Source organism: Taudactylus pleione, unplaced genomic scaffold, assembly GCF_031769625.1.
Source record: "Taudactylus pleione unplaced genomic scaffold, aTauple2 ptg000017l, whole genome shotgun sequence".
Lineage (NCBI taxonomy): Eukaryota > Metazoa > Chordata > Amphibia > Anura > Myobatrachidae > Taudactylus > Taudactylus pleione.
In genome coordinates, this window is record NW_028284419.1 from 12,713,773 (window position 1) to 12,731,794 (window position 18,022).

Here is an 18,022-nt window from a genome sequence, read left to right on the forward strand (position 1 = left end):
TTCATAATCATTATTGCAGGTGTGTGCAGATGTATATATTCCTTTGTATCTGTCAAATAACATCCATAAAATGTTAAGATCTAGTGTGTACTGTGTGTGTGTGTGTGGTGGTAGGCAGGGGTTAAAATGAGCCGGCACAGGGCAAAACTGTGTTGCATCTGTTGTATTTGGTTCCACCTTCGCCAGCTCACCTTGTAGTTGTAGTTGTAGTTGTGTGTGTGCAATGCACCTTTAGACAGTATGGGGTTTAGGCCCTTTGTAGATTTCGGCTCCAGGCCCATGTGGACCTCAATTTGGCACTGGGCGGGGTGAAGTTTTATGACGAGAACTTAATTGCAATGTTCTATACTACCGACTGAATTCGTTTAAGACAATGTTTTATAATAAATGTAGGCAGAATACATTACTTTAAAGAATATGAAAAAAAAAGATTTATTCATAAACACACGTTTTGCAGAAAAACGTAATGTGATATGCACAAATGGGAGTCATTGTTTTGTGTTCAGAAGCCAAAAATCTATAAGTATCACAAACATTTGTTAAAAAAGCTTTTTCATCGCAGACCTGTGTTATTCCTGAAGATTTTTTACAGTAGGATAAATTGTAAGGACATTTTTAATTCCTGAACTTCCACTTTAATTTGTTAAGCTTAAAAATTAAAAGTGTGTATCAGTGTACTTGTGTATCAGGAAGTCAATATTAGAAACTAATTTTTGTTTTTGGGCAAAAATATTGAAGGCACAAAAATGGTAGGAATTTTCTGAAATGTCAGAATTCTAATTCTCATAATTAATGGAACTGAGCATTGTGTATATAGAATTTTACATGTACTAGGCAAGTATAGATAAACAATAAATTACGTTGCAATGGAATATCCTATAGGTTCTGTATAAGGCAGATCTATATAATCACTACTTTCAGAATATCCAGCTGATCCTCTTGGGAGTATTGGATGTTTAAGGCACTCAAGACGAGTTGAGTACGGGATGCCGGCGCTCAGGATCCCGGGTGTCACAAACCCTGATGCCGGCATCCCGACATGGTTAGGATACCAACATTTGCTTGAAAGTATACTAACACTACCCCTACCCCTAAACCTAACCCTCCCCCTCCCCATTCCCTAACCCTAACCCTCCCCCTAGTGCCTAACCCCTAACCCTGACCCCAATAATTGCCGTCGGGATGCTGGCAGTGGGGATGCTGGTGTCGGGATTCTGGTGCTGCCATTCTGAGCGCTAGCATCCCGATTGCCAGGATATGAACTGCATCCCCTTAAAACCGCTAACTTGCAGAGAGGTCCTGTTTTCACTTTTGAATTTTTCAACAAATTAGAGTTTGTACAGTATTTGGGGGTATAGAAAAGTGTATGTAGGGTGATTTTTCTGTGATTTTATACAAGCTTGTATAGAGTTGAAAAAAACACTTTGGACTTAATTTATACTCACCCGAAATGGCCGAAAGGGTCCCCTATATCAGCTGGAGCTCCCGGACCCCCGCAGGAGAGGTCAAATCTCCTGGACTGGCCGCAGCATCCCGCTCTGGGGACAGTGGCAGTTGGGGAGTTTGACTGGGGCGGTACACCTGTCAAACCGTAATGCAGGTGTCCTAAGGCGAGCTCAGGGAGGACCGAAACCTCCGTGGAGCAGAAGGGCACTTGCCTGTCGAATGTTGGCAGTCCAGAGTGGTCCGAATCATCCAGAGTGGTCTGAATCGCTTTATTGTAGCCTCAGCCCCTGTTTTACAATACTGGAAATCTCAGCATTATATAGCTGGGGGCAGGGCCATGCCCCCGCACTGCCCACCATTACCACCACCTCCCCCCTGCAATGCCGACCTGGTTGCCACTCCCGGAGGGGGCAGCCAGAAAGTCAGCAAGCCATGCTAAATTTACTAAGCGGCAGTTTTGGTGTAATTTAGAATCCATCATAAACAGCTGTCAATTGATGGCAGTTTCTGTATCTAATTGAGAGCATTTACTAAAGGTCAGTTTTGATGTCTAAACTAAAACCTGTTGATCCCTGGAGGTTTTCTAAATGACAACCCTCCATGGAGTGTTCTATTTGTCAGTGGTTGCTATGCAAACTAGGGGTGTGCACCGGCCACTTTTCGTGTTTTGTGTTTTGGTTTTGGATCTGGATCTTTCTTCGTGTTTTGGATCTGGATTGGTTTTGCCAAAACCACCCTTCCGTGTTTTGGGTTCTGGGTTTTGTGTTTTGGATCTGTATTTTTTTTTAAAAAAGCATAAAAACAGCTAAAATCACAGAATTTGTGTGTTTTTCTGCTCCTATGCTATTATTAACCTCAATAACCTTAATTTCCACTCATTTCCAGTCTATTCTGAACACCTCACACCTCACAATAGTGTTTTTATATCCAAAAGGTTGCACCGAGGTAGCTGGATGACTATGCTAAGAGATACGAGTGGGCGGCACAAACACGTGGTCCATCTAGGAGTGACACTGCAGTGGCAGACAGGATGGCAGTTTGAAAAACTAGGCCCCAAACAGTACATAATTCAAAGAAAAAAAAGAGGTGCAAGATGGAATTGTCCTCCCACCCACCCTTATGTTGTATAAACAGGACATGCACACTTTAACAAACCAAACATTTCAGCGCCAGGGTCTGCCACACGACTGTGGCTGAAATTATTGGTTCGTTTGGGCCCCCACAAAACAAGCTGGCAATTAATCTGTCCCTGCACAAACTGGCTCTACGGAGGCAAGATGTCGTCCTCATCCTCCGATTCCTCACCCTCTTCAGTGTTGTGTACATCCTCATACTCACAGAGTATTAATTTGTCCCCGCTGGAATCCACAACCACAGGTCCCTCTGTACGTTCTGGAGGCTGGTCTCCCTGGAAGAGTTGATAATTCATTTTATGAACATCATCTTCTCCACATTTTGTGGAAGCAACCTCCTACGCCTTTTGCTGACAAGGTTCCCGGCTGCACTAAACACTCTTTCGGAGTACACACTGGAGGGGGGGCAACTCAGGTAAAATAGAGCCAGTTTGTAGAGGGACCTCCAAATTGCTTCTTTTTCCAGCCAGTACAGGTACGGACTGTCTGACATGCCTACTTGGATGCTGTCACCGATGTAATCCTTTAACAGACAGACACACGCTTGTCGCTGCTGCTGTAAGGATGCAGGTGCGGCTACAGCCCACACATTTCACAAAGACAGAAAAAAAAAGAAGAATATTTTTATTGTTTGTGGAGCGCACTTTGAGGGTGTCACCACCCTTTAACAGACAGACGCACGCTTGTCGCTGCTGCTTTAAGGATGCAGGTGCGGCTACAGCCCACACATTTCACAAAGACAGAAAAAAAAATAAGAATTTTTTAATTGTTTGTGGAGCGCACTTTGAGGGTTACACCACAATTTAACAGACAGACGCACGCTTGTCGCTGCTGCTTTAAGGATGCAGGTGCGGCTACAGCCCACACATTTCACAAAGACACAAAAAAAAATAAGAATTTTTTAATTGTTTGTGGAGCGCACTTTGAGGGTTACACCACCCTTTAACAGACAGACGCACGCTTGTCGCTGCTGCTTTGAGGATGCAGGTGGAATCTAGACGGGATTTGGAACCGGGGACACACTACCTCCATCAATTGTCTAAATCCCACTGCACTAATGGCGGATACCGGACCCACGTCTAACACCAACATAGCAGTCAAGGCCTCAGTTATACGTTTTGCTTCAGGATGACTGCTGTCGTACTTCATCCTCATCGCTAGGGACTGTTGGAGGGTCAATTGTTTAGTAAAAGTGGTGGTGTTCCTACTTCCTCTCTGGGATGATGAACAACTCCAAGCAGCAGCAACAGCACTAGGAGGAAGTGGTTCTTGATCTTTCCCTATTTTATTTTTATCAGAGAAAGTTTGGTCCTCCATTTATGTTATATTGATATATACGTGCGGCTAAAGCGCACACAAACACAGAAAATATTTTTTTATTTTTGCTGGAGAGTAGTGCACTTTGTGGGTTACACCACCCTTTAAGAAATGAGCCAGCCGGCTCTTTACTTATGGGACACAGGCGCACGCTTGGCGCTGATCCTTTGTTGATGCACGTGCAGCCACAGTGCACACAAGTCACAAACACAGAAAATATATTTTTTTTTGGTTTGGACTGGAGTGTACTTTGGGGGTTACAGCACCCTTTAACGGTCAAGCCAGCCGGCCCTTTACTTATGACACAGGCGCACGTTTGGCACTACTTTGTTGATGCATGTGCGGCTACTGCGCACACAATTCACAAACACAGAAAATATTTTTTTATTTGGTTTGGAGTGTACTTTGGGGGTTACAGCACCCTTTAACGGTCAAGCCAGTCGGCCCTTTACTTATGACACAGGCGCACGCTTGGCACTACTTTGTTGATGCACGTGCGGCTACTGCGCACACAATTCACAAACACAGAAAAAGTATTTTGTTATTTTGTTTGGAGTGTACTTTGGGGGTTACAGCACCCTTTAGCGGTCAAGCCAGCCGGCCCTTTACTTATGACACAGGCGCACGCTTTGCACTACTTTGTTGATGCACGTGCGGCTACTGCGCACACAATTCACAAACACAGAAAATAAAAATATTTTTTTATTTGGTTTGGAGTGTACTTTGGGGGTTACAGCACCCTTTAACGGTCAAGCCAGCCGGCCCTTTACTTATGACACAGGCGCACGCTTGGCACTACTTTGTTGATGCACGTGCGGCTACTGCGCACACAATTCACAAACACAGAAAAATTTTTTTTTTTTGGTTTGGACTGGAGTGTACTTTGGGGGTTACAGCACCCTTTAATGGTCAAGCCAGCCGGCCCTTTACTTTTGACACAGGCGCACGCTTGGCACTACTTTGTTGATGCACGTGCGGCTACTGCGCACACAATTCACAAACACAGAAAATATTTTTTTGTTGGGGTTTGGACTGTGGAGTGTACTTTGGGGGTTACAGCACCCTTTAATGGTCAAGCCAGCCGGCCCTTTACTTATGACACAGGCGCACGCTTGGCACTACTTTGTTGATGCACGTGCGGCTACTGCGCACACAATTCACAAACACAGAAAAAATATTATTTTTTTAGCACTTGGGGGGAGCACCCCTGATGGACAGAGCACCCCCTGGGCAACACTACAGCACCCTTTTAGGACTGGGACACTGCACAGGAGTTTGGAGTGGACACAGCCCCTATGGAGAACTGACTGCACAACACAGTCCAGCCAGCCCCTATGGACTTTGAAGTAGTGGACACAGCCCCTATTAACAACAGCAGCACAGCACAACACAGCCAGCCCCTATGGACTTTGAAGTAGTGGACAACAGCAGCACAGCACAGCACAGCACAGCACAACACAACACAACACTACTCTGCACTACACTACACTACACAGCCCAGCCAGCCCTAACTCCCACCCTCCCTCTTCACTGTCCACAGCCGAGTGAGAAAATGGCGCCGACGCGGGTACCTTATATAGGATCCAAAACCCGCGAGACCCGGAAGGCGGGATGATGACGTTTTGCCTCGATTTCAGATCAGAGTCAGGCGGGAAAAGTCGAGCCTGACTCGGATCGGCCTCGGATCGGGGGGGGCTCGGGGGGGTTCGGATTTCAGAAATCCGAACCCGCTCACCCCTAATGCAAACCAATATGATTTCCATTGAAACCACTATGGAATAGAAACTAAGCAATTGAAAAACACTGCACAAATCATTATGATCTGTGCAGGCTTTGTTATGTGTAAAAGTGTAGAAATAGTAAATAAAACTGTGTGGGGTCTCACCTAAATTCATAACCAGCCTGGACCTGACAGCTGAAGCAACTGGGGGGGGCTTACACTATAGCAGGGAGCCACTCAGAGTGGGGTCCCTCTGCTATAATGTAAAACCATCCGCAACCTGGTGAGCCCAGCACTGGAAATCCTCAGAAAGTCAGGACCCCCTCCTGAGGAGTAACCAGCATTTGGATGACCAGTTTGGGGTTGAGCTATTAGAGAAAATCTCCTGAAAACTGACATGTATTTATTGGTCAACTTATACTATAGAAGCACTTTCAAGTGCTTGATTATTTGTTTGTAGGAGTGTACCAGAGGTTCTGCACTGTGTCCTGACATTTTTACCTCTCTTTTCAAACTGAAATTGGTCATGTACAAAAATCTGTTTGAACATAAAATTGTAAAATACTAATCGTTTAGATTGTGAGCCTGATTCTAAGTCACACGCAATCTGCAAGCCATACCAATGTTCACAAAGTTGAGTGTCTATTTGCAACTGTGCATGCGTGAAGATTTCTGAAATCCCCCATGACGCATATGTTACACAGAGGGTACACACAAAGGTGCTGTTACCATCGATTCAGACAGTATCAGAAAGGTGGTGGAAAACTGATGGGCATTCCTGGGCGGTGGCTACTAGTGCACACAAAAATGGTCCGTTTAGTGTTAAGGTGTCTATCCACTAGAAGACAGGCAAGAGACTGCTTGATTATGACATTGTAATCGTGTAGTCATTTGTGAGTCTGTGATATGCCTACACTGAATAGCAGTCGTTCAGTGTAGGCACAATCAATCATCTGCAAACATGCTGAACCTGACCGGCATGTTTGCCCGATAATAGATGTCTAAACGACCAGCGGGAACGCTCGTCGTTGGTAGTTTTAGAAATCTTTTAAATAATCTGCCATAGATTTTCAAACGATGATCGAATGATAACAATATCGTTATTGTTCAATTGCTCATTTTAATCGTCTACTGGATAGGCACCTTTATGGGATGAACTCACAGATGAGCAACCGCCAATAGACGCTGCTGCGTACGCTTTTGTATGTCACTCAGAATCAGGCCTTGTATGTCTGAGAAGGTACTTCTAGGATACTAAACATTGGGTCTGATTCAGATTTGGGAATAAAGTAACACTGGGTACACACTGGAGCATCATGCATTCGTTTAGACATTGGAACGAATGCCCGTGAACAGTGATTGTGCTTCCACACTGGATAACTTTAATGAATGGTGGAATGATCACCTTCTTAGATTGTAAGCTTGCTAGCAGGGCCTTCCTACCTATATATCTGTATGTTATTACCTACTTTTGTTCTATTAATGTTTCCAATTGTAAACCACAACGGAATGTGTTGCGCTATATAACAAACTGTTAATAAATAAATAAAATAATGTAGTTCATTAATAATGCACTGGCCGCTAGCGATATAGCTATGTTTGGTGTGCAGTACATCAAACATGGGGACCATTGCTAGCAACCACAGGAGCATGCAATCGCCGATACATACTGAGCGATGTAGGCGATATATCATTATCGGCCTGACAACACTCCAGTGTATACCCAGCTTAAGATAGCGCAAGTAACTGTGCACCTGGACAAACCATGTTGCAATACAAGGGGTACAAATACACACATTGCTTTTGCATGCAGGGTAAATACTGGCTGCTTTTGCATGTAACCCACAAATGCTGGGCTGCTTTATTTTTACACTGTAATTTGAATTTCAGTTTGGACACATCCCTCCCATATCTAAATCTCTCTGCACATTTTACATCTATCCCACCTGCAGTGCAGCATGGTTTTACCAAAGTGCACAGATACTTGTTCTGTCTTACTCTATTCCCAAATCTGAATCAGGCCCTCTGTTAATTAGACATGATTCAGAGTTGAACGCTATGCTGATGCGTCTGCGATCCCATATTCAGGAAACATTGCTCCAGCGTCTCAGTTACACTGGTCATTCTGAGTGACCATAGACTCACTTAAGAAGTAGATGTTTGCATAATCTGCATCCGTTGCTGAATATGTGTATGCAGTAGTGGACAGCTGCTATAGCACAGGTGGATGTCTCAGTACACTGCTGTTACATTAGCATATTTTTGCACATTCACATCTGCGAATATTCCATCTACAGGAGCATTAAGGCCCTATATACCAAATTTTGTATCACACAATAGTGCCAATTCGCAGTGCAAATATTGTTTTTTCTATTGCACATCGCTGCTTTTACTCAAGTGCACCCAATACTACCTAAACACGTTATATGTGGCCAAAATGGCAGTAGCTTTATGCATACACTTTCTAATGGGTAGAGTGTGGAAGATGAGGACAGATATAGCTTTGCAATAAAATAGAAAGAAAGATATTGTTTTGTTGTATGGCACCCTTGAAGTTGCTAGGAGAGAACATGGTGCATTTAGGAGGGATTCCCGATCTTACAGGTAAAAACGCAGCATTTGTCTTCACACAAAGGAACATATTTTTCAGCCTGCTCTGAGGTTTTATAAACCAGGACTCAGCATGTGCTTTAATGGATGGCATTTTGATTAAAAAGCTAATTTTAATGTACATATCAAGCAATAACCTAAACACACAAAAGTGAGATATAAAGACCGTACCGATGCCTCCTTACTTTCATAATTAAAACACAAATGTGGCTAAACTAAGCAGTTTGTTGTGGAAACCCATAAAATATTAAACAAAGGGTGTTACTATAATTATAATAGGGTGGGCTTTGTAGTAATGTTTTTAATGTGTCCATCAAGTACATTTGGAAAACCTTTAAATGTAACTACATTTGACTCTTACATGAGCATTTACAAGGACTGGTAAGTGGGTGTACTCCTTGAAATGCACTTAGCAGATAACTGGGTGTAATTCTGGGTCTACTTGTTGTGCACTTCATAAGGGTGCCATGAAATCTCATTAAAGTTATAATTTAGAATTTAAAGAAACAATTTAAAATATGTACTTTTGTTTCCTATGGTTTCAGCTTCAAGATATGAACTAAGAATGAACACTGACCTAAAGAATCTCAGAGACAACTTTGACACTAGTACACTGGTTAACACTGACAACCTCATTCCTCGGCCAGCTGGAGCCAGGGAAACCTTCACATTTGCACCACAGAATGTAAACATAAGAAATGGCACACTCCTGTATTTTGCAATAATTGCTATTGACAAAGTTTCTCTGAAATCAGATATGTCGAATATTGCACACGTTGCCTTCTATGATGTTCCACTGCTGCCTACTACTAGTGCACCTCCTACTACATTTGTATCTACTAAACCAAATTCAGAAACAACTAATACAAGTCCCACCAATGCTATAACAAAACTCACCACATCAGCTGTAAATGCACCTTCAACCGACTCTGGTGGACTGAACTTATTAACAACAACCCTGATAATTTGCTCTACAGCAGTTGGAATTTGTTTAATTGTATGTATTATTATTTGTATTACCTGCCGGAAGAAGAAAGCATGTCATTAATAAATTTGAGAAACTTAATGTACTAAAATTGTGCATGATCTGCTAATAACAAATCATTTGTACATTTTCAACTTAAGCGCTCCCTATTTGAGGTGCATAAATCTGTGGGGTCATCCATCCATCCAGCAATATGTCACAAATAAATAAATATCAGAATAGTTTGCAATGCAAATTTCACTGTGTTGCAAATGACTCCTAGGGGTATTTACTAAAGTGGAGGTTTTTAGAAGTGGAGATATTGCCCATATCAATAAATCAGATCCTAGCTATTATACTCTAGGAGGTGCTAGATAAATGTTAAGTAAAATCTGATTGGTTCCTATGGGCAACATATCCAGTTCTAAAATCCTGCACTTTAGTAAATATACCCCCTATTGTCTGCCTGTGATGATTGTATATTTATTGCTTGCCATTTGAAGAGCGTCATTGTTGTGTAATGTTGCTACAAAGGAAAATACAGTTTTTGATTCATCCTAACTAAAATTGTAGCCAACTCTTTATCTTTTCCTTTCAAAACTTTAGTTAAACACAATGTAATGTAGCTCCCAGAATTGGGGGCTGTACTTTTAAATCAATGGTGACTGCCTACCTTCAAAGGGCTGTAGCGAGATCAGTGAAGCCATGCCGCTGCCTGTGGTGCAATGCTGCTGACAACCCGCAATGAAATGGTGGACACCGGCAGCTGTGTTTAAAATGTGAGTGGCACCACCAGCTGCCCCCTGCTTCCCTACTACTGTGTATGGGGGGTGCTAGTTGTGATACAGGATAATGAGATGCCATAATGTCTCAGAATAGCTGTAAGGTGGAACAAACATCGCCCCAGTCAGCCTGAGCAAAGCCCAAGAGCAGAGGGGAGAAAATAAAGGTAATAATTACCTCACAGCACTGATGTCGTGGGTTTGATTCACACTACGGCCCTAACTGTGTGGAGTTTGTATATTCTACCCATGCTTGTGTGGGCTTCCTCCAGGTACTCTGGTTACCTCCCACACTCCAAAAATATACTGGTAGGTTGATTGGCCCCCAAACAAAATAAAACTCTAGTGTGTACTGTATGTGTGTGTGCATGTGGTAGGGAATATAGATTGTGAGCTCCACTGGGGCAGAGACTGATGTGAATGGCCAAATATTCTCTGTAAAGCGCTGCGGAATATTGGCATAACCAAGTGAAACATCACAAAATTAGAACAAATAGCACTAAAAGAATTACAAAATGACAAAGAATTGGTAACCAAACTGGTTGATAAGGGTGGGGGTATAGTCCTGTTGGATAAGAAAGATTACATCAAAGAGTCATACAGACTATTGAATGATACAGATACCTATATAAGACTAAAAAGGGACCCAACAAAGGACTTCCAAAAGGAGCTTAGGGCATTGATAAATGAGGGAGAGACACAAGGTATACTAAACAAACAAGAACTCAAATTTTTAGATACACCATTTCCAACAATCCCAGTTTTCTATCACCTGCCCAAGGTTCATAAGAGCATTACACAACCACCAGGAAGATCCATAACATCTGGAATAAATTCAATCACCTCACCCCTCTCAGAGTATATAGACCATTTCTTGCAAGAACACGTGAAAAAACAAAAATCTTATCTTAGGGATACTACGCAGGCAATCAATACTCTCATGAATATTGAGTGGGAAGAGGACTATTGGATGGTAACAAGTGATGTTGCTTCACTCTATACTGTGATTGACCATAATCAGGGTCTTCACAGCATAGAGTATTTCTTAAAACAAGATCCAGAACTTAAGTTAGATCAGGTCAACTTCATCCTAAAAGGAATAGAGTTTATTCTTACACATAATTACATGTGGTTCGAGGAAGAATATTTCCTACAGTGGAAGGGGACAGCCATGGGAACCAAATTCGCCCGAGCTATGCAAATCTTTTTATGAGTCGCTGGAAGGATGATAACATCTGGTCCAACCATGAGCTCGGTGCGAATCTGGTTCTCTGGAAACGGTATATAGATGATGTGTTATTCATCTGGAAGGGGGACGAAACATCATTAAAAAACTTCTTGACCTATATAAATAATAATGACATGAATTTACACTTTACATCAAACTACAGTAAAAAAGAAGTACAATTTCTAGATCTAGACATTTTCATTTCTAATCAAAATATTCAAACAAAAACACATTGCAAAATAGTCGATGTGAATAGCTATATTTTGTCCAGTAGTAATCACCATCCAAGTTGGATCAGGGGAATTCCTAAGGGACAGTTCACGAGACTGAGGCACAATTGTACGAATATGGGGGACTATGTCATGCAAGGACAAGACCTCAAACAACAATTTGAATATAAAACATACAATATGAGGGAGGTTGAAATAGCCTACGAAACACTGGAAAAAACACCCGGGGACACATTACTTAAAGACACAGTGAAACAACAGAGTAACAATAGCGAGAAAATATATTTTATAACAGATTATAATGGAGCAGGTCCCACTATTAAAACTATTTTACAAAAACATTGGCATATTTTGCAGATGGATAATAACCTGAGCAAAATACTGCCAAATAAACCAGACCTCATGTTCCGTAAAGCTCCAGACTTGAAGAAAAAATTGACACACAACCATTTAAAAGAAGTAAAAGATCAAAAACAAAGTACACTAGAGGGACAGACAGTGGCAACAGATTTCTTCCACTGTGGAAGGTGTTCCAACTGTAAAAAATTGAGCTATAAAAGCACTAAACCTACAAACCAGATAAGATCGCAAGTGACATCATCAGAATATAAGATAAGGGACATCATAACCTGTGATAGTGACAATGTGATATATATGCTGGAATGCCCATGTGGACTCCAGTATATAGGTCGCACGATAAGAACTCTCAAAACTAAAATTAGTGAACACATTGGGAATATAGAGAGAGGATTCATGAACCACAGTGTGTCGGAACATTTTAGGGAAATACACCAATGTGACCCCAAAGGATTAAAATTTGTGGGCATTGAAAAAGTAAAATATAATTGGAGAGGAGAAAATAAACTAAACAAGATTAATAATATAGAGAGCCGTTGGATATTCAATCTACACACTTTGAAACCTGAGGGTCTAAATATAGATCCATGAACAACAACACCACTCTCTATATGACAAGTTAGATCCAATTAAGGATTGACCTGTCCCCCAATAATACAATCCCACTTGTTTAAATTTATACTCCAAATATCCTAGGGGGAATACCCCATATGTAAGACAAAGATACATTAGTTAATCAGCTAACTTAGCATGCAACAAGCAGAGGATGTCATGGGATATATGTGTATGTGTATATGTATGTGTATGTGTATTTATATATATATATATATATATATATACACACATATATATATATATATATACACATATATATATATATATATATATGTGTGTGTGTATATATTTATGTATATATATGTGGTTCAAAATATATATATCTTTGATTTTGTTAAAAATAGGTAACAACACCCATGACATCTCAATCTGAATGCTATATGACCTTTAGAAATGTGGGCCACCAACAAATCTCAACTGAATATGCATATAGAATATTATATATTGGAATAGAATATTCCACACTTCATTTTATTCAGTATATTTATTCGACTCTAGCTATGCAGATGATGGAGATAAAGAAATGTACTTGTTATGTAACCACATTTATAAAAGGCGGTTAGTTGTGAGGTAACAGAGATTTCCCAAACACAAAAAATAAACATTAACAAAAGGCAGACTGTATACGAGTCTGTGGCATTGTAAATATCACTTAAAAAATGGCCGCCTCCAGGGTAGAGACCGAAGCCTTACCACTATGCAGGTCTAAATACCATATAAAGCACTGTTAATGAGAAATATAGGGGAGGTATTAGGGATAGACCAGCGCTACATATTGTGACCACATACACCTATCGGAGCATGTGCAGTAGGAATGCATAGACATGTGATGAGTCACGTGAGCAGCAATACTGACAGAACCGGGAAGTAAGGCTGATACACACACAGTTGCTGCTATTTCCTATGTGGCTAAAGGATCTCTGTGACGTATCCACCACGTGACCGCTGCAGGAGGCTGGACCGCTCCTGCGTTGCCATCCACTAGGGCATAGAGGGGGAATAAATATCTGCCTGAAGCATGGCGAGCATAGCAAGCCCGCGAGGGGACACTTTTGGTCCCCCGTTAGCATCCCCGCCCCTCCCCCTTTTAGGCCGGGTCACGTGGGTGTGACGTCACAGGTCCATAAGTGCTGTATAGTCTAGACCTAACCATACACACACACAGAAGGGATTCCCAGGTTAATTACAGTGGGTATAAAGCAGGGTAAGTTACACCATCACCCCATTTGCCCTTGAAAAGTCCCAAAACGGGGACGATACGCGTTGGTACCACCAGGACATTTGTTGCATTGACTTTAAATATCTGGAATTTTTTGTTAATAGCAGCAACACACAGCTGCTTTTTTAGTACAAGCCTACAATAAAAGGTTTTTATTCAGATAAACATCAGCTCCATAGTCACATCATTTAGCCTCATATGCATGAAGTTACAAGTCAGCAAGCAGGGGGACCAGCAGAAGCCACTATTTGGTGAGTACTTTCCAATCTACTAACAATCTGCATATATAGTGTCCAAGTACCCTGATACTGCACTCATTTCACTTTGAGGTATCCATGATGTTATAAAGAAAGGAGGGAAGAAACACTCAGAGACTTCCTGCATACAAGGACAATTGGATCACAGCTGTTTATGCGTTTATTTCACCACCTATTGGACACACTGCCCAAAGTTATTGTCCACCTGGTGTAAGAACACAGAGTTGTTGCATATTTCACCATCAGAACACACTGCCGAAAGATATTGCTGAGCTGATATAGGACTGAAGTGCAAGGTCTTTTTGCATTATTAAGGAATATCCAGCCTACAGATGTTGCCTACCTGACATAAGCCTACTAGGAACTATACACAATCATTAGGACGCTCTATAGAATGACCACGACACACATTAGGACGTGAATAGAATATTTATTGCAGTACCATAGAGCGCTTAGTTTAAAATTTTCTTCACAATAGCTGCGGAATATGTGTGCGCTATATAAAGAACTGGTAACAAATAAATAATTGTGTATGTTGGCACTTGTCAGGGACACCAGCAGATATCCCTGATATTTGCACTCTGACTTTGGCCAGAGGCAGTAATTTGATTCAATTGCATTGTATCACACTAGCACAAGGATTGTGATTGCGCAGATCTTCAAGTTCTGATGCATTGAGGGCAGAGCCAAATATTAGTACCAGTTATTTATATATAGAGTGCACACATATTCTCAAATATAATTCTCAAACTAAATATTCTATCTTTCTGCATTGTCACGATCCTGAGCTGACTCTCAGGGGTAAATTTACTAAGATTTGTGTTGGTCTGAGATTTCTATCTCGGGTGAAAAGATCACTTTTTTGTAAATCGGGAATTCACTTTCAATAAAGTCGGGTGATTTGTTCATCTTTTGGGGGTGAAATCGGGTGAGTTAATGCCGCAAATTCGGATGTTTTTATCACTAGAAATGAATTCACCATCGGCTCAAATCGGAAGTACATTAATTGCAGCCTCTATCGGGAATTTACCATTATTCGTTTTGCTATATTCGCCCGTTTTTACAGCCAAATCGGGGAGTCAATAGAGGTTTCAAATGCACCACCTCCTGAGCTGCCATCAAACATACACAAATCGGGGTGATTTGTGTACAGTAAGTTTAATAAGTAATAGTAATAGTTTTTAGGGTTAATTTTATGGAAATAATTATGTGGGGTCACCCCCCAAAAGCCTACCCATCCCCGGTTTGGTCAGCCAGTCCTGGTTCCGAAAATTACGGGAAACAAAATTAGTAGGGTTCCACCATAATTTAGGAACCAGCACCTGGCTGCAGGGCCAGTGCTGGTTTTAAATATAGGGTGAAAAAAATTGCGTAGGGGTCCCCCTAGATTTAAAACAAGCACTGGACCCAAACCAACCGGAGTGTAATGCCACAGCCAGGAGACCCTATTTCCAGTTCTCCTTGACCAAAGCATTCTCACCCCTAGCCATTCAGGCCAAGCCAGGGATCTCAGGGGAGGTGGGGACCCATCAAAAAAGGGGTCCCCCCTATCCCGAAACCCCAGGCTTGGTCTGAAGCCCGGAGCACTTCCCCACACCCCTGGATTGGTGGGTACGGGGGTAATAAAGTGTTAAATAGTATTAAACTATTGTATTTTACAGTGGAGCTACAGGTGCCAGCATGCCTGTCCTTTGGCACTTGTGGAACTACAAGTGCCAGGAGGCAGCCGGTACACGTATCCCCACTGTAAAATAAGTAGTTAAAAAGACACAACACACACACTGTAGATAGTATAACTTTATTACACACCTACCTCACTCACACATACTTACCTGCTGCCAGATGTTCACAACCACTTCTCCCATGTAGAATCCGTTTGGATGTACCTGAAAAAAAGATCCTTTACTCACCTCTAAATTTACAGCAATCTGGATCAGGTGGTTATGATGCCGGCGCACCTTGGTCACTTACCTAAATACACAATTTCTCTGCCACCATGAAAGTTTTTCTTCTGGAGTCTTTGCGTTCTCACCTTCAGTTACACACAGGTATGTAGCATGGGCCTCACAGGCTCACAAGCTCAATAAGAATCATGGAGAATATGCTAAATTAAATGTGTTTAATCCAAAAAAATTTTAAAGACTTATTTACAAAAGGTATTAAAATTAAAAATGACACACAGGTTATATATGCAAATAATTTCAGAAATCAAATAAAAGGGAGGAATCAGAAACAAGAACTTACAAGTAAGACATAAACCTCTGTTGTGCAGAAGATCACAGAATTTTTTTGGTACATCTCAGTTTAAAGACTTCTCCCTGGAAATGGACAAGCTGGGTATGGAAAGTTGAACTTTTATGCTGCACAGGGGTCCGCCTAGCCCCCACCTATCTGGTTAACTCTCCCAGTGCCAGCTGTTAATGAGTGACACAGGACAGTTTTTCACATTTTAATAATCTGGTGAAAGGGTCCCATAACTGCCTGTATAAGAGATGAGACACAGTTATATAAACATTCCTAAAATCGCAAGAATGGTTATCTAATCCTCTTTCCTTGCCTGGCTGGCTTCAAAGAACTCAGGGGTCGTAAACCTTAGTGTACCCATCAGCCCCTCTGCAGCACAAACCTAGGTCAGCTATAGGGCATTAAATGCAGTTGCTTCATCACACAACGTCCAGAAAATATAATATCTGGTGATTCTTTCTGTGCCTATTCGCTACATGCATGTTATACCACCACCAGTTGTAATTACACCATAGATGCCGACATTCTGGCTGCCCCTTCCGGGAGGGGGCAGCCAGATCGGCAAAATCAGGGGGCGTGGCCATAATTTGTGGGTGGGGCGGCGGCGTGGCCGTCATTTGGCCTCATCCCTGCTACACAGTGCAGAGATTTCCACCATTGTGCAGCAGGGGGCGGGGCTAAACTTTCACTATTCAGCGTGAATTGCATCACCTGCACCCCCGCTGCGGGGGATTCTCATACAATTGTGGGGGTGGGACAGGAGGGGTCGGCGGCTGCCGGGAGGCTTGCCTGCCTTACCGGGGGGGCCAGGAGCGGCACCCGATTTTTGGGAGGCTCCCGGCCAAATCTGGAGGGTAGGCAAGTACACATAGGATCACAGGTCCACTAACACTCTATCACAATTGTGCAAGGTTAGTGACAAGCTTCCACACAATAATTTTGTCTTCCCCTGCTTTTAGCAATCAATAACCTTTATAGCATGACCTTAGTGATTTAATAGCTTCCACAAAAAGTGGGTTCTAGAGCTTATATGAAATAGACTAATAAAGAACACTTTTTTAATAAAAGAAGCTCAATACATAGTTACAGACATGTTATAAAGAACAAAAGGGTTACAGGTGGCATAGACAAAACATGTGTTACAATTTCATAATCAAAGGAGAAACTCACAAGAATATAACACACAGCTTATTCTGGCATTCTGGCTGGGAGGAATGGCATCCAGGTACAGGCTTCAACTTGTAGATTGATCCCCCAGTCTGACACAGAACAAATGACTTCCATACCTTTTATCACCTGCCCCCCTACCCCATAGATGATGTCATGACCAAGTCTCTGATGACTGGCTGGTTTGTTAATGAACTCAGGATCCATAATAGAACTGCCCACGTAACTTTTAACTTAAGTACAAATAAATTAACGTAATTTCCCCTGTGTAATAACTACAAGAAATATGGTATGATCACATTAAGCTCTATGATTTAAGCTATAATATAAGTATAAATATGACATAGCTGGGATGTGTTATGGTTTAGATACCTCATCGTTCTCAAACCATGAATCTTATTGATTCCCGACTTGCAATAAAACCTGGTTAGAGACTTCAGATATTTATATGATTTTCGAAGCTCCTAGCTGTTATTTAAATGTTAATTTTAGGTAAAAATCAGGTAATATATGGTTTTGTCTTTGTTCACTATCTGCAGTCTGAAGGCATCTTTTGGTAGACTGCTGTCTATTTATTCCTGCATACTCCTGCTGGATTCTGTGTCAGCAGGTCCAAGTAATCAACATGTGTCACAGGCAATAGGCCTTGTTTACGAGTCCCTGTTCAGTTAATTGGGTTTCCGGGTCACAAGATGTCCTCACGGATATACATTCTAATGAACTACTCCAAGCC

At 41.8% G+C, this 18,022-nt stretch overlaps 1 protein-coding gene across 1 annotated transcript in view; it reads left to right on the forward strand.

Annotated features, from left to right (window-relative positions):
• The window catches only part of LOC148540812 (calcium-activated chloride channel regulator 1-like), a 96,159-nt gene extending 84,974 nt beyond the window's left edge, over positions 1–11,185 (forward strand). Inside the window, exons 14-15 of the mRNA XM_088481971.1 lie at positions 8,772–9,266; positions 10,593–11,185. Of these exons, the coding sequence (XP_088338097.1) occupies positions 8,772–9,266; positions 10,593–11,185 (1,088 nt within the window). The remainder of the gene's footprint in view (positions 1–8,771; positions 9,267–10,592) is intronic.
• Positions 11,186–18,022: the final 6,837 nt, after the last annotated feature.